The sequence below is a fragment of the Pseudophryne corroboree genome, chromosome 4 (assembly GCF_028390025.1).
Source record: "Pseudophryne corroboree isolate aPseCor3 chromosome 4, aPseCor3.hap2, whole genome shotgun sequence".
Lineage (NCBI taxonomy): Eukaryota > Metazoa > Chordata > Amphibia > Anura > Myobatrachidae > Pseudophryne > Pseudophryne corroboree.
Genome location: NC_086447.1, coordinates 313,059,385 through 313,086,294, shown reverse-complemented (window position 1 = coordinate 313,086,294; position 26,910 = coordinate 313,059,385). Strand labels below are relative to the sequence as shown.

At 45.8% G+C, this 26,910-nt stretch overlaps 1 protein-coding gene across 2 annotated transcripts in view; it reads left to right on the top strand.

Moving 5' to 3' along the window:
- Nucleotides 1–14,106, top strand: part of GNB4 (G protein subunit beta 4) — a 342,421-nt gene extending 328,315 nt beyond the window's left edge. For both annotated transcript variants that reach the window (XM_063916314.1, XM_063916313.1), the window contains exons 9-10: nucleotides 11,002–11,218; nucleotides 12,465–14,106. In XM_063916314.1, coding sequence (XP_063772384.1) covers nucleotides 11,002–11,218; nucleotides 12,465–12,571 — 324 coding nt within the window. In that variant the 3' untranslated portion in view covers nucleotides 12,572–14,106. The remainder of the gene's footprint in view (nucleotides 1–11,001; nucleotides 11,219–12,464) is intronic.
- Nucleotides 14,107–26,910: the final 12,804 nt, after the last annotated feature.

Here is a 26,910-nt window from a genome sequence, read left to right as displayed (position 1 = left end):
TCCCCTGCACTGCACTACAGAAACAGGGTAAAACAGAGAGGGGGGGCATTTTTTGGCGATATTTTGATATATTTAAGCTGCTATAAGGAACAACACTTATATAAGGTTGTTCCCATATATATTATAGCGCTTGGGTGTGTGCTGGCAAACTCTCCCTCTGTCTCCCCAAAGGGCTAGTGGGGTCCTGTCTTCGATAAGAGCATTCCCTGTGTGTCTGCTGTGTGTCGGTACGTGTGTGTCGACATGTATGAGGACGATGTTGATGTGGAGGCAGAGCAATTGCCGATAATGGTGATGTCACCCCCCAGGGAGTCGACACCGGAATGGATGGCTTTGTTTATGGAATTACGTGATAATGTCGGCACATTACAAAAATCAGTTGACGACATGAGACGGCCGGCAAACCAGTTAGTACCTGCCCAGGCGTCTCAGACACCGTCAGGGGCTGTAAAGCGCCCTTTACCTCAGTCGGTCGACACAGACCCAGACACAGACACTGAATCTAGTGTCGACGGTGATGAAACAAACGTATTTTCAAGTAGGGCCACACGTTATATGATCACGGCAATGAAGGAGGCTTTGCATATCTCTGATACTGCAAGTACCACAAAAAGGGGTATTATGTGGGGGGTGAAAAAACTACCTGTAGTTTTTCCTGAATCAGAGGAATTAAATGATGTATGTGATGAAGCGTGGGATAACCCAGATAGAAAAGTGCTAATTTCAAAGAAGTTATTGGCATTATACCCTTTCCCGCCAGAGGTTAGGGCGCGCTGGGAAACACCCCCTAGGGTGGATAAGGCGCTCACACGCTTATCAAAACAAGTGGCGTTACCGTCTCCTGATACGGCCGCCCTCAGGGATCCAGCTGATAGGAGACTGGAAACTACCCTAAAAAGTATATACACACATACTGGTGTTATACTGCGACCAGCCATCGCCTCAGCCTGGATGTGCAGTGCTGGGGTCGTCTGGTTGGATTCCCTGACTGAAAATATTGATACCCTGGATAGGGACAGTATTTTATTGACTATAGAGCAATTAAAGGATGCTTTCCTTTATATGCGAGATGCTCAGAGAGATATTTGCACTCTGGCATCGAGAGTAAATGCGATGTCCATATCTGCCAGAAGGAGTTTATGGACGCGACAGTGGTCAGGTGATGCGGATTCCAAACGACATATGGAAGTATTGCCGTATAAAGGGGAGGAATTATTTGGCGTCGGTCTATCGGATCTGGTGGCCACGGCAACTGCCGGAAAATCCACCTTTTTACCTCAGACCCCCTCCCAACAGAAAAAGACACCGTCTTTTCAGCCGCAGTCCTTTCGGTCCTATAAGAACAAGCGGACAAAAGGACAGTCATATCTGCCTCGGGGCAGAGGAAGGGGTAAGAGAGGGCAGCAAGCAGCCCCTGCCCAGGAACAGAAGCCCTCTCAGGGTTCTGCAAAGCCCTCAGCATGACGCTGGGGCCTTACAAGCGGACTCAGGAGCGGTGGGGGGTCGACTCAAGAATTTCAGCGCACAGTGGGCTTGCTCACAGGTGGACCCCTGGATCCTGCAGGTAGTATCTCAGGGTTACAGGTTGGAATTCGAGAAGTCTCCCCCTCGCAGGTTCCTAAAGTCTGCTTTGCCAACGTCTCCCTCAGACAGGGTGACGGTATTGGAAGCCATTCACAAGCTGTTTTCTCAGCAGGTGATAGTCAAGGTACCCCTCCTACAACAGGGAAAGGGGTATTACTCCACGCTATTTGTGGTACCGAAGCCGGACGGCTCGGTAAGACCTATTCTAAATCTGAAATCTTTGAACCTGTACATACAAAAATTCAAGTTCAAGATGGAGTCACTCAGAGCAGTGATAGCGAATCTGGAAGAAGGGGACTTTATGGTGTCCCTGGACATAAAGGATGCTTACCTGCATGTCCCAATTTGCCCTTCACATCAAGGGTACCTCAGGTTCGTGGTGCAAAACTGTCATTATCAGTTTCAGACGCTGCCGTTTGGATTGTCCACGGCACCTCGGGTCTTTACCAAGGTAATGGCCGAAATGATGATTCTTCTGCGAAGAAGAGGCGTATTAATTATCCCTTACTTGGACGATCTCCTGATAAGGGCAAGGTCCAGAGAACAGCTGGAGGACGGAGTAGCACTAACCCGACTAGTGCTGCAACAACACGGGTGGATTCTGAATTTTCCAAAATCTCAGTTGACCCCGACGTCCCGTCTGCTGTTCCTGGGAATGATTCTGGACACGGTTCAGAAAAAGGTGTTTCTTCCGGAGGAGAAAGCCAGGGAGTTATCCGAACTTGTCAGGAACCTCCTAAAACCAGGGAAAGTGTCTGTGCATCAATGCACAAGAGTCCTGGGAAAGATGGTGGCTTCTTACGAAGCGATTCCATTCGGCAGATTCCACGCACGAACTTTTCAGTGGGATCTGCTGGACAAATGGTCCGGATCACATCTGCAGATGCATCAGCGGATAACCTTATCGCCACGGACAAGGGTGTCTCTTCTGTGGTGGTTGCAGAGTGCTCATCTGTTAGAGGGCCGCAGATTCGGCATACAGGACTGGGTCCTGGTGACCACGGATGCCAGTCTGAGAGGCTGGGGAGCGGTCACACAGGGAAGAAACTTCCAGGGAGTATGGTCAAGCCTGGAGATGTCTCTTCACATAAATATACTGGAGCTAAGAGCGATTTACAATGCTCTAAGTCTGGCAAAACCCCTGCTTCAGGGTCAGCCGGTGTTGATCCAGTCGGACAACATCACGGCAGTCGCCCACGTAAACAGACAGGGCGGCACAAGAAGCAGGACAGCAATGGCAGAAGCTGCAAGGATTCTTCGCTGGGCGGAAGATCATGTGATAGCACTGTCAGCAGTATTCATTCCGGGAGTGGACAACTGGGAAGCAGACTTCCTCAGCAGACACGATCTACACCCGGGAGAGTGGGGACTTCATCCAGAAGTCTTACACATGATTGTGAACCGTTGGGAAAAACCAATGGTGGATATGATGGCGTCCCGCCTCAACAAAAAACTGGACAGGTATTGCGCCAGGTCAAGAGACCCTCAGGCAATAGCTGTGGACGCTCTGATAACACCGTGGGTGTTCCAGTCAGTGTGTGTTCCCTCCTCTGCCTCTCATACCAAAAGTACTGAGAATTATACGGCAAAAGGGAGTAAGAACGATACTAGTGGCTCCGGATTGGCCAAGAAGAACTTGGTACCCGGAACTTCAAGAGATGCTCACGGAGGATCCGTGGCCTCTACCTCTAAGACGGGACCTGCTTCAGCAGGGACCGTGTCTATTCCAAGACTTACCGCGGCTGCGTTTGACGGCATGGCGGTTGAACGCCGAATTCTAAGGGAAAAAGGCATTCCGGAAGAGGTCATTCCTACACTGGTAAAAGCCAGGAAGGAGGTGACTGCACAACATTATCACCGCATTTGGAGGAAATATGTTGCGTGGTGTGAGGCCAGGAAGGCCCCCACGGAGGAATTTCAACTGGGTCGATTCCTACATTTCCTGCAAACAGGATTGTCTATGGGCCTCAAATTGGGGTCCATTAAGGTTCAAATTTCGGCCCTGTCGATTTTCTTCCAGAAAGAATTGGCTTCAGTTCCTGAAGTCCAGACTTTTGTAAAAGGAGTACTACATATACAGCCCCCGGTTGTGCCCCCAGTGGCACCGTGGGATCTTAATGTAGTCTTGGATTTTCTCAAATCTCATTGGTTTGAGCCGCTCAAATCGGTGGAGTTGAAGTATCTTACATGGAAAGTAACCATGCTACTGGCCCTGGCTTCAGCCAGGAGAGTATCAGAATTGGTGGCTTTATCATATAAGAGCCCATATCTGATTTTCCATACGGACAGGGCAGAACTGCGGACGCGTCCTCATTTTCTGCCTAAGGTGGTGTCAGCGTTTCACCTGAACTAGCCTATTGTGGTGCCTGCGGCTACTAACGATTTGGAGGATTCCAAGTTGTTGGACGTGGTCCGGGCATTGAAAATATATATTTCAAGAACGGCGGGAGTCAGAAAGTCTGACTCACTGTTTATATTGTATGCACCCAACAAGATGGGTGCTCCTGCTTCTAAGCAGACGATTGCTCGTTGGATTTGTAGCACAATTCAACTTGCACATTCTGTGGCAGGCTTGCCACAACCTAAATCTGTCAAGGCCCATTCCACAAGGAAAGTGGGCTCATCCTGGGCGGCTGCCCGGGGGGTCTCGGCATTACAACTCTGCCGAGCTGCTACTTGGTCAGGGGCAAGCACGTTTGCAAAATTCTACAAATTTGATACCCTGGCTGAGGAGGACCTTGAGGTCTCTCATTCGGTGCTGCAGAGTCATCCGCACTCTCCCGCCCGTTTGGGAGCTTTGGTATAATCCCCATGGTCCTGACGGAGTCCCCAGCATCCACTTAGGACGTTAGAGAAAATAAGAATTTACTTACCGATAATTCTATTTCTCGTAGTCCGTAGTGGATGCTGGGCGCCCATCCCAAGTGCGGATTGTCTGCAATACTTGTACATAGTTATTGTTACAAACAAATTCGGGTTGTTATTGTTGTGAGCCGTCTGTTCAGAGGCTCCTACGTTTGTCATACTGTTAACTGGGTTCAGATCACAAGTTATACGGTGTGATTGGTGTGGCTGGTATGAGTCTTACCCGGGATTCAATATCCTTCCTTATTGTGTACGCTCGTCCGGGCACAGTATCCTAACTGAGGCTTGGAGGAGGGTCATAGGGGGAGGAGCCAGTACACACCACCTAATCCTAAAGCTTTATTTTTGTGCCCTGTCTCCTGCGGAGCCGCTATTCCCCATGGTCCTGACGGAGTTCCCAGCATCCACTACAGACTACGAGAAATAGAATTATCGGTAAGTAAATTCTTATTTTTTCCTCCATCTGAGGAATTAAATGAAGTGTGTGAAGAAGCGTGGGCTTCCCCCGATAAGAAACTGGTAATTTCTAAAAGGTTACTAATGACGTACCCTTTCCCGCCAGAGGATAGGTCACGTTGGGAAGCATCCCCTAGGGTGGATAAAGCGCTCACACGCTTGTCAAAGAAGGTGGCACTACCGTCTCCGGATACGGCCGCCCTAAAGGAACCTGCTGATAGAAAGCAGGAGGCTATCCTGAAGTCTGTATATACACACACAGGTATTATACTGAGACCAGCTATTGCTTCAGCATGGATGTGCAGTGCTGCAGCTGCGTGGTCAGATTCCCTTTCGGAAAATATTGATACCCTAGACAGGGACACTATATTGCTAACCGTAGAGCATATTAAAGACGCAGTCTTATACATGAGAGATGCACAGAGGGATATTTGCCGGCTGGCATCTAAAATTAGTGCAATGTCCATTTCTGCCAGGAGAGGGTTATGGACTCGGCAGTGGACAGGTGATGCAGATTCTAAAAGGCACATGGAAGTTTTGCCTTATAAGGGTGAGGAATTGTTTGGGAACGGTCTCTCGGACCTCGTTTCCACAGCAACAGCTGGGAAGTCGACATTTTTACCCCATGTTCCCTCACAGCCAAAGAAAGCACCGTATTATCAGGTACAGTCCTTTCGGCCCCAGAAAGGCAAGCGGTTTAAAGGCGCGTCCTTTCTGCCCAGAGGCAGAGGGATAAAGCTGCACCATACAGCCACTTCCCAAGAACAAAAGTCCTCTCCCGCTTCCTCTAAGTCCACCGCATGACGCTGGGGCTCCACAGGCGGAGCCAGGTGCGGTGGGGGCCCGTCTCCGGAACTTCAGCGACCAGTGGGCTCGCTCACGGGTGGATCCCTGGATTCTACAAGTGGTATCTCAGGGGTACAAGCTGGAATTCGAGACGTCTCCCCCTCGCCGTTTCCTCAAATCAGCCTTGCCAACAGCTCCCCCAGACAGGGAGGCAGTGCTGGAGGCGATTCACAAGCTGTATTCTCAGCAGGTGATAATCAAGGTACCCCTCCTTCAACAAGGACGGGGTTACTATTCCACAATGTTTGTGGTACCGAAACCGGATGGTTCGGTGAGGCCCATTTTAAATTTGAAATCCTTGAACACTTATATAAGAAGGTTCAAGTTCAAAATGGAATCGCTCAGGGCGGTTATTGCAAGCCTGGACGAAGGGGATTACATGGTATCACTGGACATCAAGGATGCTTACCTGCATGTCCCCATTTACCCTCCTCACCAGGAGAACCTCAGATTTGTGGTACAGGACTGTCATTACCAATTCCAGACGTTGCCGTTTGGTCTGTCCACGGCACCGAGGGTATTTACCAAGGTAATAGCCGAAATGATGATACTCCTTCGGAAAAAGGGAGTTTTAATTATCCCGTACTTGGACGATCTCCTTATAAAGGCGAGGTCCAGGGAGCAGTTGTTGGTCGGCGTAGCACTATCTCGGGAAGTGCTACAACAGCACGGCTGGATTCTGAATATTCCAAAGTCGCAGCTGGTTCCTACAACGCGTCTACTGTTCCTGGGGATGGTTCTGGTCACAGACCAGAAAAAAGTGTTTCTCCCGGAGGAGAAAGCCAAGGAGTTGTTATCTCTAGTCAGAGACCTCCTGAAACCAAAACAGGTGTCGGTGCATCACTGCACGCGAGTCCTGGGAAAGATGGTAGCTTCCTACGAAGCAATTCCATTTGGCAGGTTCCATGCAAGGATCTTTCAGTGGGATCTGTTGGACAAGTGGTCCGGATCGCATCTTCAGATGCATCGGCTGATAACCCTGTCTCCAAGGACCAGGGTGTCTCTGCTGTGGTGGCTGCAGAGTGCTCATCTTCTAGAGGGCCGCAGATTTGGCATACAGGACTGGGTCCTGGTGACCACGGATGCCAGCCTTCGAGGCTGGGGGGGCAGTCACACAGGGAAGAAACTTCCAAGGACTATGGTCAAGCCAGGAGACTTCCCTACACATAAATATAAATATTCTGGAACTAAGGGCTATTTACAATGCTCTAAGTCAGGCAAGACCCCTGCTTCAACCCCAGCCGGTGCTGATCCAGTCAGACAACATCACGGCGGTAGCCCATGTAAACCGACAGGGCGGCACAAGAAGCAGGTTGGCGATGGCAGAAGCCACAAGGATTCTCCGATGGGCGGAAAATCACGTGATAGCACTGTCAGCAGTGTTCATTCTGGGAGTGGACAACTGGGAAGCAGACTTCCTCAGCAGACACGACCTCCACCCGGGAGAGTGGGGACTTCATCCAGAAGTCTTCCAAATGATTGTACACCATTGGGAAAGGCCACAGGTGGACATGTCGGCGTCCCGCCTCAACAAAAAGCTAAAAAGATATTGCGCCAGGTCAAGGGACCCTCAGGCGATAGCTGTGGACGCTCTGGTAACACTGTGGGTGTATCAGTGTATGGTTCCGGATTGGCCAAGAAGAGATTGGTACCCAGAACTTCAAGAAATGATCTCAGAGGACCCATGGCCTCTGCCGAGCAGACAGGACCTGCTGCAGCAGGGGCCCTGTCTGTTCCAAGACTTACCGTGGCTGCGTTTGACGGCATGGCGGTTGAACACCGGATCCTAAAAGAAAAGGGCATTCCGGAGGAAGTCATTCCTACACTGATTAAAGCTAGGAAAGATGTGACCGCAAAACATTATCATCGCATATGGCGGAAATATGTTGCTTGGTGTGAGGCCATGAAGGCCCCAACGGAGGAATTTCAGCTAGGTCGTTTTCTGCACTTCGTACAGTCAGGGGTGACTATGGGCCTAAAATTGGGTTCCATTAAGGTCCAGATCTGTTGATTTTCTTCCAAAAAGAACTGGCTTCACTGCCTGAAGTTCAGACTTTTGTAAAGGGAGTGCTGCATATTCAGCCCCCTTTTGTGCCCCCAGTGGCATCTTGGGATCTCAACGTGGTGTTGGATTTCCTAAAGTCGCATTGGTTTGAGCCACTTAAAACCGTGAAGATAAAGTACCTCACGTGGAAGGTGGTCATGCTGTTGGCCTTGGCGTCGGCCAGGCATGTATCAGAATTGGCGGCTTTGTCATGTAAAAGCCCTTATCTGATTTTTCATATGGATAGGGTGGAATTGAGGACTCGTTTCCAATTCCTTCCTAAGGTGGTATCAGCTTTTCATGTGAACCAACCTATTGTGGTGCCTGCGGCTACTCGGGACTTGGAGGATTCCAAGTTGCTGGACGTAGTCAGGGCCTATATGTTTCCCGGACGGCTAGAGTCAGAAAAACTGACTCGCTATTTATCCTGTGTGCACCCAACAAGCTGGGTGCTCCTGCTTCAAAGCAGACTATTGCTCGCTGGATCTGTAGCAGGATTCAACTTGCACATTCGGCGGCTGGACTGCCGCATCCTAAATCTGTAAAAGCCCATTCCACGAGGAAGGTGGGCTCTTCTTGGGCGGCTGCCCGAGGGGTCTCGGCTTTACAACTTTGCCGAGCTGCTACTTGGTCGGGTTCAAACACGTTTGCAAAATTCTACAAGTTTGATACCCTGGCTGAGGAGGACCTTGAGTTTGCTCATTCGGTGCTGCAGAGTCATCCGCACTCTCCCACCCGTTTGGGAGCTTTGGTATAATCCCCATGGTCCTTACGGAGTTCCCAGCATCCACTAGGACGTCAGAGAAAATAAGAATTTACTCACCGGTAATTCTATTTCTCGTAGTCCGTAGTGGATGCTGGGCGCCCATCCCAAGTGCAGATTGTCTGCAATACTTGTATATAGTTATTGCCTAACTAAAAGGTTATTGTTTGGAGCCATCTATTCGAGAGGCTCAGTTGTTGTTCATACTGTTAACTGGGTATATTATCACGAGTTGTACGGTGTGATTGGTGTGGCTGGTATGAGTCTTACCCGGGATTCCAAATCCTTTCCTTATTGTGTCCGCTCTTCCGGGCACAGTTTCCCTAACTGAGGTCTGGAGGAGGGGCATAGAGGGAGGAGCCAGTGCACACCAGGTAGTCCTAATTCTTTCTTAGAGTGCCCAGTCTCCTTCGGAGCCCGCTATTCCCCATGGTCCTTACGGAGTTCCCAGCATCCACTACGGACTACGAGAAATAGAATTACCGGTGAGTAAATTCTTATTTTTTTTTTTTCTTTTAGGCTTTGAAAGCGTCGCTACTACTGGGGGCACAACTACAGAGGGCAAATCAACTGGGGGGCACAACTACTTGGGGCAAATCTGGGGGCACAGCTACTGGGGGCATAACTGGCCACGACGCTCCCCTCTGAAGCCACGCCCCTATTTTTCGTGAGCTAACCTTTGCCGGGGGGGGGGGGGGGGGGGCAGTGGAAACTTTCGCACTGGGCGCCGCAAGGTGTAGAACTGGCCCTGCCTATACTATATACTAAGATACAAAATTTATAAACTAAATATAAATTGCTACACTACATAAACTTAACACAAAGGTAATTTTATATAAAAACTGTAACCTAACAATTGCTAAACAAATGCTACCCGCTCCAACAATCTTCCTGCTCCAGGTGTTACTATGAAACAGGATAAACCCTAGTGTGCTGCCCTGGCTAGCCACTTCAGCCTCCCAGAGCACCTTCTGTGTTCTCAGAAGGGCAGAGCTGATGTCTCTTCTGGTCATGTTTGGCCTTGATAAAGCCGTAACAGTGACACCTGCATTGGCGGACCGTCTATTGGCCCTCATTCCGAGTTGATCGGTCGCAAGGCGATTTTAGCAGAGTTACACACGCTAAGCCGCCGCCTACTGGGAGTGAATCTTAGCTTCTTAAAATTGCGACCGATGTATTCGCAATATTGCGATTACTAACTACTTAGCAGTTTCAGAGTAGCTTCAGACTTACTCTGCCTGTGCGATCATTTCAGTGCTTGTCGTTCCTGGTTGACGTCACAAACACACCCAGCGTTCGCCCAGGCACTCCCACCGTTTCCCCGGCCACTCCTGCGTTTTTTCCGGAAACGGTAGCGTTTTCAGCCACACGCCCCTGAAACGCCGTGTTTCCGCCCAGTAACACCCATTTCCTGTCAATCACATTACGATCGCCGGAGCGAAGAAAAAGCCGTGAGTAAAAATACTTTCATCATAGTAAAGTTACTTGGCGCAGTCGCAGTGCGAACATTGCGCATGCGTACTAAGCGGATTTTCACTGCGATGCGATGAAAAATACCGAGCGAACAACTCGGAATGAGGGCCATTGTGTCTTGCTGTAGTAACAGTCCTATTTCTGTGTGTGAGTGAGGGTTAGTCAGTGGAGCTAGATAGTGAGGTTACCCATGAGGCATAGAATAGATACTTGCTAAATTCTGATCCCCAATCTATGAGTAGGGATCCTCTGTTCTAAACAAGCCTGGGACCAGAAGTATTTTGGATATCTGATTTTTCCGTATTTTGGAATAATTGCATACCACAATGAGATATCATGGCGATGGGACCTAAGTGTAAGCACAGAATGCATTTATGTTTCATATACACCTTATACACACAGCCTGAAGGTATTTTTAGCCAATATTTTGAATAACTCTGTGCATTAAACAAAGTGTGTGTACATTCACACAATTCATTTATGTTTCATATCCACCTTATACACACAGCCTGAAGGTCATTTAATATAATATTTTTAATAATTTTGAGTATTAACCAAAGTTTGTGTACATTGAGCCATCAGAAAATAAAGGTTTCACTATCGCACTCTAAGAAAAAAAATTGTGTATTTCGGAATATTTGGATATGGGATTCTCAGCGTGTGTGTGTGTATATTATATATTATATGTATGTGTGTGTGATGTGTGTGTGTGTGTGTGTGTGTGTGTGTGTGTATATATATATATATATATATATATATATATATATATATATATATATATATATATATACATACACTCTATCTCTACTAACTAAAGGAATACAGAGACGGTTACGATTAAAGCTTATGCTTTCAACTAGATAAATGTGTTATTTAAAAGCTTGGGGTATGCTGGAAGGTGTAATTTATAAACCTTTGGAGATAATGCAAAGTATGGGTAAAAAATATGTATAATATCTATATCTTGCAGTTTTTCCCCAATGGACATGCATTTGCCACTGGCTCTGATGACGCCACTTGTCGGCTGTTTGACCTGCGTGCTGACCAAGAGTTGATGATGTATTCTCATGACAACATCATTTGTGGTATCACATCTGTAGCTTTCTCTAAAAGTGGCCGGCTGTTACTAGCAGGATATGATGACTTCAACTGCAACGTGTGGGACACCTTGAAGGGGGAAAGAGCAGGTAAGTGCTTGCTGGCGGTTATTCTATTGTAGCTTTTCTCAGACCAGGTTGATCTGCTTCCCAACCATCCACTCTAACCAGCCCTTCAAACTTCAGTGAGGCCTGAGCTGCCATCTAAAAATCTTTAGGTTGTGGGGCCATCTTTCTCCAGCACTGTCTGTTAGTGACCTGGCCAGGAACGGTTTCATTCCGCTCCTTTACCACTTGTTTACAGTGATATCACTGCGATAGCCTCTAGCTTTGAGAGAAGGATGAATATGACAGTACAATTATAAATGACTCATAGGACCTCAACCAGGTCTGGTTTTATCTGCTATGCATGGTGCAAAGTACCAATTATCGATACTTGTGCATGTGCAGCACACGTTCTGCATGTTTATGAATGAGCCCTGTGACGTAGCATGCAGACCGGTATCAGACTGTCAGTGATTGACAGTCTGATGCCATTTGGAGATGGGGAGGGGGCAGCGTTGGCCTGTTTCTCCAAACTGAGGTGTGTCGCCACCATTTAGGGGAAGGGGAGAGGCCAGGGATCTCCATAGTTGCACGGAGGTTTCCTGGCCTCTGTGATGGGCAGCTTGTGTGTCACCATGGGTGCCACGAGCTGCCTGATGGTTCCTTGGAAGATCCGATACTGTGTCCTTGGACACAGTTCATATCAGTAATGTAGTAGGTGGTGTGACGTCCGACAGCTGCATTTCCATATTAGTGCCAGGTGGTGTTCCCACTGGAATGCGGGAAGGGCAGGCTGCTATGGTGCTGGCATATTAATGCTGCACATGCCCAAAACGGTTGCCTGGTCGACCAATAAGGGGTTAAGGCCCCAAAACCATCGATATTGGGGGTGTTCCCCCAAGCTCTCCCCTTAATGTGATGCGCAAGGTATCTATTCACGCATTGGCTGCGAAGGCTGCAGGTAGGCTGTTTTAGCAGGGTGCCACTAACGGGGCATTTAGAAATGGGCAGGTTGCGGCGCCCTGCTAAAACAGCCTTGCATGAATACTAGCTAGCGATACCATCTCCAACTACATCTAATTAGCCCCATAGAACTAATAAATAACTGAATGGCATGACAGCTAGCTTCTGATTACTGTTCCCAAAAATGCTATAACATGGTGCATCAAGCATGCTGTATCCTATATTTAATCATGCGTAAATGTGAGTGACTTTACATTCATTTTCCATAGGGTTAGCTTTTCTTTCATATTTGAAAGTTGTAACCATTTCGTCCATTGTGTTTCCGCAGGAGTCCTTGCTGGTCATGATAACCGTGTGAGCTGTTTAGGTGTAACCGATGATGGTATGGCTGTAGCTACAGGGTCTTGGGACAGTTTTCTCAGAATCTGGAATTAACTTGGGCAAAGATAAATGATCTTGTAAATTCTCCACCGAGATCTGGAGAGATCAATGCTGCAGCCTACAGCTGTGAAATAACATTTCTACCTTGTATTTGCAGGTGAAGTTTTTCTATTCACTGATTATTATTACACAAAAAAGGCTTTCTTTAAAATAGTAAAAATCAAGTGAAGTCATAAGGGTTCAAAGGGGAAAGAGCATTGGTGACTAATTTAAAAAGGGGCTAGCACACAGGATCATGGTGACCAAGAGTCTAGGAGCCAGTCTTTATTTTGTGGTTTGGTTAAGTTGTTTTAACCCTTTTGCTGCTAGAAAAGTCAGTTTTGCATTGTAGACCTTTAAAGCAGCCACATGGTTAAAGGATTTCTGCTTTGTGCTCAAAGTCTGCTGAGTCTGTACGTATTATTATTTTTATTATTTTTGTACATAACTGAATGTACACACTATAGCAGCCGATCATGTAATGTTTGTATGTAAAAAAAAAAACAAAAAACTAAAAAAACACAAAAAAAAACAGAAAAAAATAAAAAAGTTAAATGCCTTTTTTTTATTTTTATTTAAAGAATATGAATTGTAGCTTTTTGAACGCCACAGTATTTTAGTGATGAATATACTGGGGTTTTTTTTTCTTTGTGAACTTGCTGTGGATGAAATGAAGTCATTGCTCTGTTTTTGTATCCATACGGATGTAGTACATGTTCACGTTAGACAGGCCAGTTTATAAATCCGCTCACTACTCCCTTATATGGCATAATAATGGAACAGAGAGACAGTAGTGTTATGTACTAATCCCATTGTGCAGTACCAGAAACATGCAGGAACTTTTAAACCCACTATTCTAGTTTCTATCTTGAATGCACTAATGTAAATTGCTAAAATTCCCATCTACCTGCACTGAAACAACAAACAAAAACTTGAATCTATTTTTTAGTTTTGTCATTTTTCACAGCCATTTCGTAGAATTTAAGATAATTGGGGATGATCAAAAAATTTTTTAGCCCTTGTATTAAATAACAAGAAAGCTTTACACTAGGCAGTCTGTGGCTATACATCTGTAATCAGAGCACACCGGGATGTGCCGAGAACACGTAGCTGGAAAATCATGGGCTGATAAAACCCCTCTTGACCAAACACACGAGCAATAAGACTTTTTTTTTTTTCCTCCTAAACTTGTGCTGTAGCCCTATTCCAACCTACCACAGGGGATGTTGGACCAATTAAATGACTGGTGTAGGTTACAGCACACTGGTGACATTTACATAATATTAAATAAGCCTTATGCTTGCTTGGGTTGTATATAGTCTTTGGATGCCAAAACAAATCTAACATGCCAACAAAATGCCACACACTTTGTTTTAATACCTTAGCAGCACAGTAATTATCTTTCAAGACCATGGCTTTCATTACTCTGCATTTACATGTGACATTCCAAAAAATATTTGGCTTTGTAGAGGCTTTCAACCTAAATTATTGTGGAAAGAATTAGACAATTCTGTAGTAGCAAAAAAAAAAAAAAAAAAAAAATTCAAAAACTTAATTCTGGAAAACGAAAATTGCCATTAAGCATGTGCAATAATTAGCTTTAGTGTACATCTGTGCCAGACCGCTGGGTGGTTAATATAAATCACGGTTACATCACTTGCGCCCTTCGGTTAAAATACCTGGAGGATGAGAAGAACAAAATCGTTTTCACTTAAAGCTGTTCAGTGCCAAAACAGTTTAGTAAAGCGTTTGAAGCTTAAAGCACAAAACACACACCGAAGAGACTAGTTTATTTGCTGAATTAATATCTGAGATCCAAGCTCGTTTGTTCCTAAGGAATATGTAATGTCACTGGCTGCTAATGAATCAATAGGCTGCATTCAAGGCCCAGCGAGATCTTCATTTTTTCCCTTATAAATAAACTGCTGCCTTCTGTCTATTTTTGGGCCTACATAATGGCTACTGCCTAGCATGCCTCTTGTCACGATCCTTCTAAAGAAAGTGCCAATGAACGTCTTGTCAGTCAAGAACACCAGGTTCTAGAGCCAATTCCTGCACAAGTATTATAGTCAAGTTAAGAAGGGCCAAAAGGTGACCAGGGTGCGATTTTATTCTGCCTAGTTCAGGATTGTTTCACTTTTTCTTAACAGTCTACTTGACCACAGGTTTTTTGGGGTTTTTATTTTTTACTCCTTTGATGTCTATGGTGTGAATTAATTTGTTATTGCACGCATGGGGAATTCTTTGCAGACTAGATTTATCAAATACAATAATGGTGTCCCCTTTGAGCACAACTTTGAGATCAAACAGACTTCAGAACATTCAATATTTATTTCCTCCTTGTTTAATGTGACTTCTAAGTATGCTTAACCATGCTGCAAAGTGATGAACCAACGTGTCATTCTGGCATTTAAAGATTGCAGCCCCCACCCTCCTGAGATTTTGACATTTAAAAGGTAGATCTGTTTGTGTTGGGAAGCAGCTGGGAGTTCTGGGAAATCGGATTGTTCTTCAGATCGGGTTTTTGTACTATGCTAGTTAAAATAGCCAGATCACTCTGTATTATTTTTTTGTTTTTATTTTATTTTTAGCTTGTGTTGTTAAATGATTGGGAGTTTTTGAAGCAGAATTTCCTAGAATGTTCTAAGGTTTAAATGTGAATTCTATTATAAACAAACATTTGACACCATTTTGACAGTTGAGTAAATATTTTGTTTTACGGTTTCTTTACACTAACTGTACCAGTTGTGTAGTATATGTTGGGTATTGTAGCTTAAATAGAGTGTACTTCCTGCACCAGCAGGATACCCACATACTGCTCTTGTGCAATGTTGACACCTAAGAATTGATATTATATTTGTGTTAGCTGATTATTAGTTTGGTTCCTTTGCTAAATTTGGGAATTTTACAACGTGCCAAGATTTGAACCATTGTATTAATGCCACCTGCAATGTATTTTTATTTGCCTTCCTGTGTTTTTTTTTTTTTTTTGTGTGAACCAGTCGGCATATAAAAGGCAGCCATTTTGTAGGCCAGCTCAGTATTCATTAACATGCAGCATTCAAGTTTGCTAAGAAATAGCACCTGTTGTGAAGGGTTGGGAGGTGGTGGGTATCGTCTGTATTGTGGATTAACTAATTACTACTAATGACTAAAGACTTCAAATAGCACCATTAATAATAAATGATGGTCAGCCTACAAAATTGCTGCCTCATGTATGGGCGACGGTTAATCCGGAGAATTAGAGAGGGGGGAACTTCCCTTTACACAGGGTAATATACTGTATAAGTGGTGGCAAGCTGGAGGGTATAATGTGCCACAACTGTAAAGTCCTTGTGTATCATTTGCTCTAAACGTTGCTTCTGAGCAGGGTTTATATGGATACACAAGTAAATATTGCCTTTTCTTTTTACAAACTAAATAGTTTGTTCCTTTGCAAATATGTGCTGTTTATTACTATTCGTTTTTTAATATATTTCCGAATGATTGCCAATTTCCTTGAACTAGGCCTTGATCTAACGGTGTCTTACAGGCCCAGTCATCTGTGACACAAACCAAAATAACATAAATGGACAAGTGGGTGGTTCTGCTACTCCTTAGCAGGATGGAGCAGGCCCATGGCTGTCTGTCTTGATTGAAAACCTTTATACATTGAGAGTAATGCATACACTGCGCTTTCCCCCGCCAGAATGAACTGCTAATTGCTCAGTACATTCCAACACTTTGTAATGAAGGAACTTTGCAGCTACAGGTATTAAGTGCTGTATTCTGGCTCTTCTATAAAAGAACTCCGACTACTTTAATTCCTGAACATTTGTATCTCTGATGAGATTTTTTTTTTTTAGTTGAGTGACAGAATCTAAGATTGCGTTTCATGTGCAAGTAATGAAGCATGGGTTAATGGTGCACCTTGTATACTCTGGCATGCATGCTAGTGAGATCTCTTCCTGACTTCTGAGGCACCATCAGCCTTGTCTCTTCTATTTTTATCCAATTGCTGGTTGTATAAAATACATGCAGAATGTTTAATGCCGTGTTGTATGGTAATATGTGCAAACAGTGTTACTGATTGATATAACCTGATAACACATTACATGTGCCTCACAAATTCTTCTACCACACAGTATGCTAGGGTTCGAATAACATGGACTTCAGTGGAGACTAGTTCTAGATCTTTACGGCCTTTTATTGCTTTCCTGACATAGTGGTGCTTACTCCTGTGTGATTCTCCATTCTGGGGGGAAAAAAAGGCAAAATCAAAAAAACTGAGAAAAAATTGTAAAAATTAAAAAAAAGCATCTTTTAACATGTGAGTTATTACACTTTATATCCATAGAAGTCCAAGGTTTAGTTGCTTTTGAAGAAACATTGTTTTGTTGCTGTAATATACACTTTAAAGAGGACAATTCTAGCACATTCATTTTATAACATTTTTACTCATGTGTTGCTGACTTTGACAAAAGGCTTTATAAATATCGATTCTGAATTAATTCTGCACTGCCTTTTGGATTGTGTATGTATTAAGAACTGTCTTAAAGGTTTTAAGCCAATTAAAAACCAGGGACATGCCATGTTTGCTTTTTACTCTTTATTTTGTATTATTTTCCCCTTTTAACAGTTGCTGTTGTATAAAAATATTTCCCTGTGAAATAATCACTTGCTATAAACCGTTTTGTTTATATTTTTCCACAATTGATTTTTTTTTCTTTGTATTTGTACAGTGGCTCAGTGAAACCAATATGTTGCCATGAATTGATATTGTAACCAATAAACAAGTGCTTTTAACCAGATATTTATTGTATGTTCTTTATTGCGGTTTCCTGAATTTGCTGTCCAAAGCCTCCCCAGTCTACAAGATACCTTCTGATTTAATTTAGTTGGATGAAACCTGGATTTTTATAGTAGTTTAAAATTAATCCTCTAGTGCAGTGATGGGGAACCTCTGGCACTCCAGCTGTTGTTGAACTACACATCCCAGAATCCCCTGCTACAGTTTTGCTATTTGGCCATGCTAAAACTGTAGCAGGGTATGCTGGGATGTGTAGTTCAACAACAGCTGGAGTGCCAACGGTTCTCCATCACTGCTCTAGGGAATTCAATTGTGCCAGCGGCTGTCAGTGCTGGGCGCCCAACGGAGCAATTCAGTTGTTGCTCCATTTGAGTGCGAACAGCAGCCGGCACTAGCATTTCTGTCCCCCTTGCTGGCAAGCACAAATCTGTGAAAAGTAACCCGTTTGGTTGCCCAAACAGCACTTTTTGCGTCGTGCTCAACACTTTATTCAGGTTTAGCCATTTACACAGCTAAACCGATAAAACAGTGAGTGCCAAAACAATTGCATATTGTTCCTTGCAATCAAAGGGGGGAATTCAAATGTTTGAAAAGTCGGTTGGGCGTCTGTTTTTTCCTGTCTATTAGATAGGAAAAAAACAGACACCCAACTGACTTTTCAAACAATTGAATATCCCCCAAAGTGTAAGCTTTTGCAGCTTGCAGAAGTGACAATCTTGTGCTATAAATGCCTGTGCCTCACAGTAAAACAATGTGAAGAAGTGCAGATGGGAAAAATTCTGCACCCCCAGAAGGTCTATAGAGTGACTCTCATTGCCTCCCGTCTCTAAAGTGGAGTCAGGCAGAGCACAGAAAGGGATATTAGAAGAAAATGACTTGCCTTTGACATAAAGAGTATCCAGATGGTCCTAATGTGGCTTCCATGGTAGATGGTCTTTCAAACAAGCGGTGGCTTGGAGTACTGTTTTCTACTAACAGAGATGATTCATGTGGGTAAAGTTTGAAAGGCCGCAGCACAAAATGATTCTGTGCACAATATGAGAAATTATGCAGTGGGTCTTCAACACCCACAGTTCCAGATAAACCCCTTTTGATGTGCATTTGTGTATATGAGAGATATAAATAGGTTTTCGCTTACATCCTAGAGGATGCTGGGGACTCCGTAAGGACCATGGGGTATAGACTGACTCCGCAGGAGACATGGGCACCTAAAAGAACTTTCTAGTATGGTGTGCACTGGCTCCTCCCTCTATGCCCCTCCTCCAGACCTCGGTTAGATCTTGTGCCCAGAGGAGATCGGGTGCATTACAGGAGCACTCCTGGGTTTTCTGTAAAAATAATTTTGTTAGGTTTTTTTATTTTCAGGGAGCTCTGCTGGCAACAGACTCCCTGCATCGTGGGACTGAGGGGAGAGAAGCAGACCCACTTCTTAAGAGTTAAGGGCTTTGCTTCTTAGGCTACTGGACACCATTAGCTCCAGAGAGAGTCGGAACACAGGTCTCACCCTGGGGTTCGTCCCGGAGCCGCGCCGCCATCCTCCTCACAGATGCCAGAGAAAAGAAGCCGGGTGAGTATGACAGATCATAAGAAGACGTCAGGCGGCAGAAGACTTCAGATCTTCATGAGGTAAGCGCGCAGCAGGAAGCTGCGCGCCATTGCTCCCACATTTACACACACACATGGCACTGATGGGTGCGGGGCGCCCTGGGCAGCAATAAACCTCGTTTTTAGGCAAGAAGCATGTAGTTAGGCTAAACTACGAATCCCCATTTTTTTCAAAATCTCGAGCGGGACCAGCTTGATCCCTCAACACTAACCAGCGCCATTTTCTACAGAGAACGCTGGCTCCCCGGACTCTCCCCTGCTGAGCATCAGAGGGCTGAAAATAAGAGAGGGGGGCACATATTTAAAGCGCAGTGAGTGGGGAATTCTGTATACATTTATATGTAAAAGCGCTATCTGGGGTTTTTTCCCTGGGTCAGTTGGCGCTGGTGTGTGCTGGCATACTCTCTCTCTCCGTCTCTCCAAAGGGCCTTCTTTGGGGAATTGTACCCTTATAGTTATATCCCAGTGTGTGTGTGTGGTGTCGGCATGTCTGAAACGGAAGGCTTATCCAAAGAGGAGGTGGAACAGATGAGTGGTGTGTGTCAGTGGGCGGCGCCGACTCAGGATTGGATGAATGTGGCATATGTTAAATGCTAGTGTAGCTTCACTGCATGAAAGACTGGACAAAGAAAGCAGAGTCCAGAGCGTCGGCAGGTAATCAATCTACAGATTGTGCCGACTCACAGTACCTGTCGGGGTCTCAGAAACATCCCTTCTCACAAATAAGGGATACAGCTACTGACACGGACTCTGATTCCAGTGTCGACTATGATGAAGCAAGGTTGCACCCCAGGGTGACAAAGTATTCAGTGCATGATTATTGCAATAAAAGATGTGTTACATATCACTGATGAGCCCTCGGTGCCCGACACGAGGATACACATGTTTAAGGGAAAGAAACAGGTTATAAACTTTCCTCCTTCCCATGAAATTAATGAGTTATGTGAAAAAGCTTGGGGAAACTCCAGATAAGAAACTGCAGATTCCTTAAAGGGTTCTTATTGCGTACCCTTTCCCTACACAGGAAGGGTACGTTGGGAATCCTCTCCCACAGTGGACAAAGCCTTAACACGCCTTTCCAAGAAGGTGGCGCTACCGTCCCCTGACACAGCGGCCCTCAAAGACCCTGCGGACCGCAGGCAAGAGACTACACTAAAGTCTATCTACACTCATACTGGTACTTTGCTTAGACCGGCAATTGCGTCGGCATGGGTATGTAGTGCAGTAGCAGCTTGGACGGATACACTGTCAGCTGACCTTGATACCCTAGATAGGGATACAATTTTGTTAACATTAGCTCATATTAAGGACGCAGTCTTATATATGAGGGACGCTCAAAGAGACATTGGTTTATTGGGTTCAAGAGCCAATGCTATGGCTATTTCGGCAAGAAGAGCCTTGTGGATCCACCAATGGACGGGGGATGCAGACTCAAAAAGGCATATGGAGGTTTTACCTTACAAAGGTGATGTATTGTTTGGGGACGGCCTCGCGGACCTGATCTCTACAGCTACCGCGGGTAAGTCGACCTTTTTACCTTTTGTTCCCCAACAGCAAAAGAAACCCCCACAATATCAGATGCAGTCCTTTCGGTCGCATAGATCCAGAAGAGGTCGGGGCTCCTCTTTCCTCGCCAGAGGTAAGGGTAGAGGCAAGAGGACACCTGCTGAGGCTGGTTCCCAAGAGCATAAGTCCTCCCCGGCTTCCGCTAAGTCCACCGCATGACGCTGGGGCTCCCCTGCGGGAGTCCGCTCAGGTGGGGGCACGCCTTCGACTATTCAACCAAGTCTGGGTTCAGTCAGACGTGGACCCTTGGGTGATAGAAATAGTCTCCCAGGGCTACAAGCTGGAATTCGAAGAGGTGCCCCCACGCAGATTTTTCAAGTCGGCCTTACCAGCTTCTACTCCAGAGCGGGATGTAGTGCTAGCTGCAATTCAAACGCTGTGTCAACAGCGAGTGATTATCAGGGTTCCCCTAAGCCAACAGGGAAAAGGGTATTATTCAACCCTATTTGTGGTCCCTAAGCCGGATGGTTCGGTCAGGCCCATTTTAAACCTAAAATCCCTGAACCTGAACCTGTACCTGAAAAGATTCAAATTCAAGATGGAATCGCTCCGAGTGGTGATAGCCTGCCTGGAAGGGGGGGATTTTATGGGGTCACTGGACGTAAAGGATGCTTACTTTCATGTCCCCATATATCCCTCTCATCAGGAGTACCTGAGATTCGCGGTACAGGATTGTCATTACAAGTTTCAGACGTTACCGTTTGGGCTGTCCACGGCACCGAGGATTTTCGCCAAGATAATGGCGGAAATGATAGTGATCCTGCGCAAGCGAGGAGTCACAATTATCCCATACTTGGACGATCTCCTGATAAAAGCGAGATCAAGAGAGCAATTACTGGAGAACGTGGCACTCTCTCAGAGAGTACTTCAGCAACATGGGTGGATTCTCAATCTACCAAAGTCACAGTTGGTTCCGACAACTCGACTAGCCTTCCTTGGCATGATACTGGACACGGAACAAAAGAAAGTTTTACTCCCGTTGGAAAAAGTCCAGGACCTCCAGAACATGGTCCGAGAACTACTGAAGCCGAAAAGAGTGTCCGCTCATCAATCCACTCGGGTTCTGGGGAAAATGGTGGCAACTTACGAGGCCATTCCCTTCGGCAGGTTCCATGCAAGGACGTTTCAATGGGATCTTCTGGACAAATGGTCCGGGTCCCATCTACAATTACATAAAAAAATAACACTGTCCCCCAGGGCCAGGGTGTCTCTTCTATGGTGGCTGCAAAGTGCTCACCTTCTAGAGGGTCGCAGGTTCGGCATTCAGGACTGGATTCTGGTAACCACAGACGCGAGCCTTCGAGGATGGGGAGCAGTCACCAAAGGAAGAAATTTTCAGGGACTATGGTCAGACCAGGAGTCCCGTCTACACATCAACGTGTTGGAGCTAAGGGCCATATACAACGGCCTTCGACAAGCGGAGATTCTTCTTCGCAACCTACCGGTTCTGATTCAATCAATGTCACAGCAGTAGCTCATGTGAACTGCCAAGGCGGGACAAGAAGCAGAGTCGCGATGGCGGAAGCCACCAGGATTCTTCGCTGGGCGGAAAATCATGTAAGCGCTCTGTCAGCTGTCTTCATTCCGGGAGTGGACAACTGGGAAGCAGACTTCCTCAGCAGACACGATCTCCATCCAGGAGAGTGAGGACTTCATCAAGAAGTCTTTGCAGAGATAACTGATCTCTGGGGAGTTCCTCAAATAGACATGATGGCGTCACTCCTCAACAAGAAGCTTCGGAGGTATTGTGCCAGGTCCTGGGACCCTCAGGCAATAGCAGTAGACGCTCTGGTAACACCATGGGTATTCCAGTCGGTGTGCGGGTTTCCTCCTCTTCCTCTCATCACAAAAGTGTTGAGGATCATAAATCGAAAAAAAGAGTACAAACAATACTCATTGTTCCAGACTGGCCTCAAAGGGCCTGGTACTCAGATCTTCAGGAGATGCTCACGGAAGATCCCTGGCCTCTTCCTCTAAGGGAAGACATGTTACAGCAGGGGTCCTGCATGTTCCAAGACTTACCGCGGTTACGTTTGACGGCATGGCGGTTGAACGTCGGATCCTAGCGGAGAAGGGTATTCCGGAGGAGGTCATACCTACTCTAATAAAGGCTAGGAAGGAGGTGACTGTAAAACATTATCACCGTATCTGGCGGAAATATGTCTCTTGGTGTGAAACCAAGAATGCTCCTATGGAAGATTTCCATCTTGGTCGTTTTCTCCACTTCCTACAGACAGGAGTGGATATGGGCCTAAAGTTAGGCTCTGTTAAAGTACAGATTTCGGTCTTGTCAATATTCTTTCAGAAGGAATTTGCTTCTCTCCCAGAAGTCCAGATGTTTGTAAAAGGAGTACTACACATCCAGCCTCCTTTTGTGCCCCCGGTGGCACCATGGGACCTGAACGTGGTGTTGCAGTTCCTTAAATCACACTCGTTTGAACCCCTTAAAACGGTGGAGTTGAAATTTCTCACCTGGAAGGTGGTCATGTTAGCCTTGGCATCTGCAAGGCGTGTGTCAGAATTGGCGGCCTTGTCTTACAAGAGCCTTTACTTGATTTTTCACGTAGATAGAGCGGAATTGAGGACTCGTCCTCAATTTTTACCCAAGGTGGTGTCTTCATTTCATATGAACCAACCTATTGTGGTGCCTGTGGCTACGAGTGACTTGGAGGATTCCATGTTCCTGGATGTAGTCGGGGCCTTAAAAATTTATGTAGCCAGGACGGCTAGAATTAGGAAAACAGATGCATTGTTTGTCCTGTATGCTGCCAACAAGATTGGCGCGCCTGCTTCGAAGCAGACTATTGCTCGCTGGATCTGTAACATGATTCAGCAGGCTTATGTTATGGCTGGATTGCCGTTACCGCATTCAGTAAAGGCCCATTCCACTAGGAAGGTGGGCTCTTCTTGGGCGGCTGCCCGGGGCGTCTTGGCATTACTGCTTTGCCGAGCAGCAACTTGGTCGGGGTCAAACACTTTTGCTAGCATCCTCTAGGACGTAAGAGAAAATAAAATTTTAAACCTACCGGTAAATCTTTTTCTCCTAGTCCGTAGAGGATGCTGGGCGCCCGTCCCAGTGCGGAAAATCTGCAAGGCTTGTATATAGTTATTGCTTACATAAGGGTTATGTTACAGTTAGACTCTGTCTTGGACCGGTACTGTTGTTTCTTCATACTGTTAACTGGTTATGTGTATTCCAGCTTATATGGTATGATTGGTGTGGCCTGGTATGAATCTTGCCCTTAGATTAACAAAATCCTTTCCTCGTGTTGTCCATCTCCTCTGGGCACAGTTCTCTAACTGAGGTCTGGAGGAGGGGCATAGAGGGAGGAGCCAGTGCACACCATACTAGAAAGTTCTTTTAGGTGCCCATGTCTCCTGCGGAGCCCGTCTATACCCCATGGTCCTTACGGAGTCCCCAGCATCCTCTACGGACTAGGAGAAAAAGATTTACCGGTAGGTTTAAAATCGTATTTTTTATTTTATTTTTTCCTATCCCTTTATAGTACTCTTATGGAACTTTTTATAAGAAAGAAGCCTAGTAAGACTCATTAACATTTGTGTGGAGTTTGATGAGGATTTATCTAATGACTACAAAAAGCATTATGCATGAACTGTATCCCTTAGTAAGTTAAAGCCCCCATACATTAAAGATATATTGTGGCAATGTCCCAATCCCCCGATGGTCAGGGAATCGGGAATGTTAAATTGTTTAAAAATCCCGATTCCTGGTCAGAATTGGTAAATTGGACATTTTTAACATTAATCATTTCTCAGATTCCTCGGCAGCTTGCCGAACATCGTTGACCACTGATTGTTGGTGCCAGGGAATCATGGCTGCTGATGTACTGGGTCATAAGTCTATAGCAAGCTTCAGATGAAACTGCTACACGAGGTTGAGAAACATGCAAGAACCAGTGCCTATGCTGCTTGTGACTGCCATCATCTTCATACCACAAGCAGATTGTCTAGTCAGCCTGAGTTAAGATGGGAACACCCTAAACAATATGTTGTCCGAACCGGTGTATGGGATCGACATTGGGCACATCATCTGGTGTGTACTCACTATGTCGCTGACTACACTTGCTCCCGCACATCTTTAGCGTCATCCTCCTTTGGCCCTACGTGCAGGACCGGCGGAAGACATTGCTAGCGAGGGGCACGGCTGTCGTTCTGCCGCTGGTGGCATAGGCAAGTGTGTATGCATTTGCCGATGTTGGGTGCGGTCGCTGGGTACCCACATTGTCTAGTGTGTACCCAGCATTAGACCTGTGCAATGAAATGCCTTCTGGACACGAGTACTGACAAACTATGAAAACTAGACCCTGGAGCTCTCCTCCTGATTTCTGTAATATATCCACAGATAGATACGTCGGTAAGTGAATGATGCAAAACGGATGATACATTCTTTTTTCATTACACTCAATGCTAGACTGCAGCAAATATTTAGGTGTTTCCTTAAAAAAATTATATACGTTTAATAATACATGTAAATAAAAGAGAAACTCTCATGAATATACACCATAGTATATTGTTGTTTTTGCAGTATATGAGAGATTGACTATCCCTCACTTTAACAGCAGCTTAGAGAACCAGCACAATCATAGCGCCAGAACGTGTATCAAGTAATTGATACAAATCTAACCCTTTTTTTGCAGCAAATATTTAGCCTGCATAAACACCTTAAACTTTTGCATTCCTAAACAGCTGATATCAGATGCCAGCAATATATCTACAAGTGCAGTGCTAATAGTCACACTTATTGCAGTCTAACTTATCCACAGCACATTAACAGAACAAGCTGAGACCAGACTAACTGGAACGCTTAGAACTTTATTGCTTTTGCACATGCTACTTCTGTTACCATTTCTTTTTAAACCACTAGGGGGTCACTGGAGAACTCTTGGGATATGGACGGAGCATTAGCAGAGAGAGGTTACTAATTTAAATATTTAAATGTGCCTAACTAAAATACTTTCTTATTAGCAAGCTCAGGAGAGCTCACTAAAATGCACCCAGCTCCGTCCGGGCACAGTTTCCTTAACTGAGGTCTGGAGGAGGGGCATAGAGGGAGGAGCCAGTGCACACCAGTAGTCCTAATTCTTTCTTAGAGTGCCCTGTCTCCTGTGGAGCCCGTCTATTCCCCATGGTCCTTACGGAGTCCCCAGCATACACTACGGACTACGAGAAATAGATTTACCGGTGAGTAAAATCTTATTTTTTAAACCACTAGGGGGTCACTGGAGAACTCTTGGGATATGGACGGAGCATTAGCAGAGATAGGCACATTTAAATATTTAAATTAGTAACCCTCCACCCTCTCCATACTCCCAAGATGCCTCAGTGGGGTTTTTTTTGTGCCTCACAGGGAAGGGCACGCTTGGAGGAATCTCCAAACTTTACTTTTGTTTTTAAAATGATTTTTTCTTTTTACATACCCAGTCCCTTCCCAGCTTACGGAGAAGTGTGGGTCCGGGATTGTGGGTGCTGCTAAGTGCAGCAACGGCTTGTCTGCACACAAGACAGGAGCCCTGCCATAGACCGAATCAGCTGTAGCTGATGTCGGCCTAAGGCTGTAGGAGCTGGACGACGCTTGCTAAAGAAGCTCCGTCAGAGTCTCCCCATCTCACCTGAGGTAACAGTGGGTGGTTAATGGATAGCAGGGCGGTCAGTGCATGTGGCTGCCCCGCCATGTGTGGGGAAGTTGATGTTTAGTTAAAATGGATTTCCTGCACTCCCCAGCCGCGATCAGCGACAGCTGGCACCGCTAGGTGCCCTTCTGGCCGCCCGTTACCCCTGTGTCTGGCCACGGTCAGCTGCACTGCTGCCGCTGGCTGCCCGGCACCGCTGCCCACGTACAGCTCCAGTTAACTGCCCATCACCACTTCCCTGTACTGGCCGCATACAGCTCTAGCTAACTGCCCGGCACCCGCAGCCCTGTACTGGCCGCGTACAGCTCCTGCACCGCTCCCTGGTACTGGCCGCGTAAAGCTCCACTGCTGCCGCTGACCGCTTGTACAGGGGGAAAGCAGCTGGGATCGCACTGCTTCTCTACACAGCGGGAGGCAGAGACTGAGCCGGCACTTCCTGCAGCAGCACAGTGGCTCACATATATTAAGTCCCTAGCCAGTGATTCCCCTCAGATAAGGGATGGCGGCCAGGGATTTAGAGAATGGTAGTACTTTTATGGATATATATAGTTTAACATGGTGTATAATGTACTTATGTTTAAAAAAAAAAAAAAAAAGCAAAGCACATGGTGGATGCCATTTTGTAATCACTTCCTGCTTCTTTCTGCAGGAATCTGGTATCGGTCCTACCACACACGGCCACTGGCGGGGGCAGGGGTGTTAGTAGGAATTTCAGTGAAGCACATATTTAACAGAACATGGTG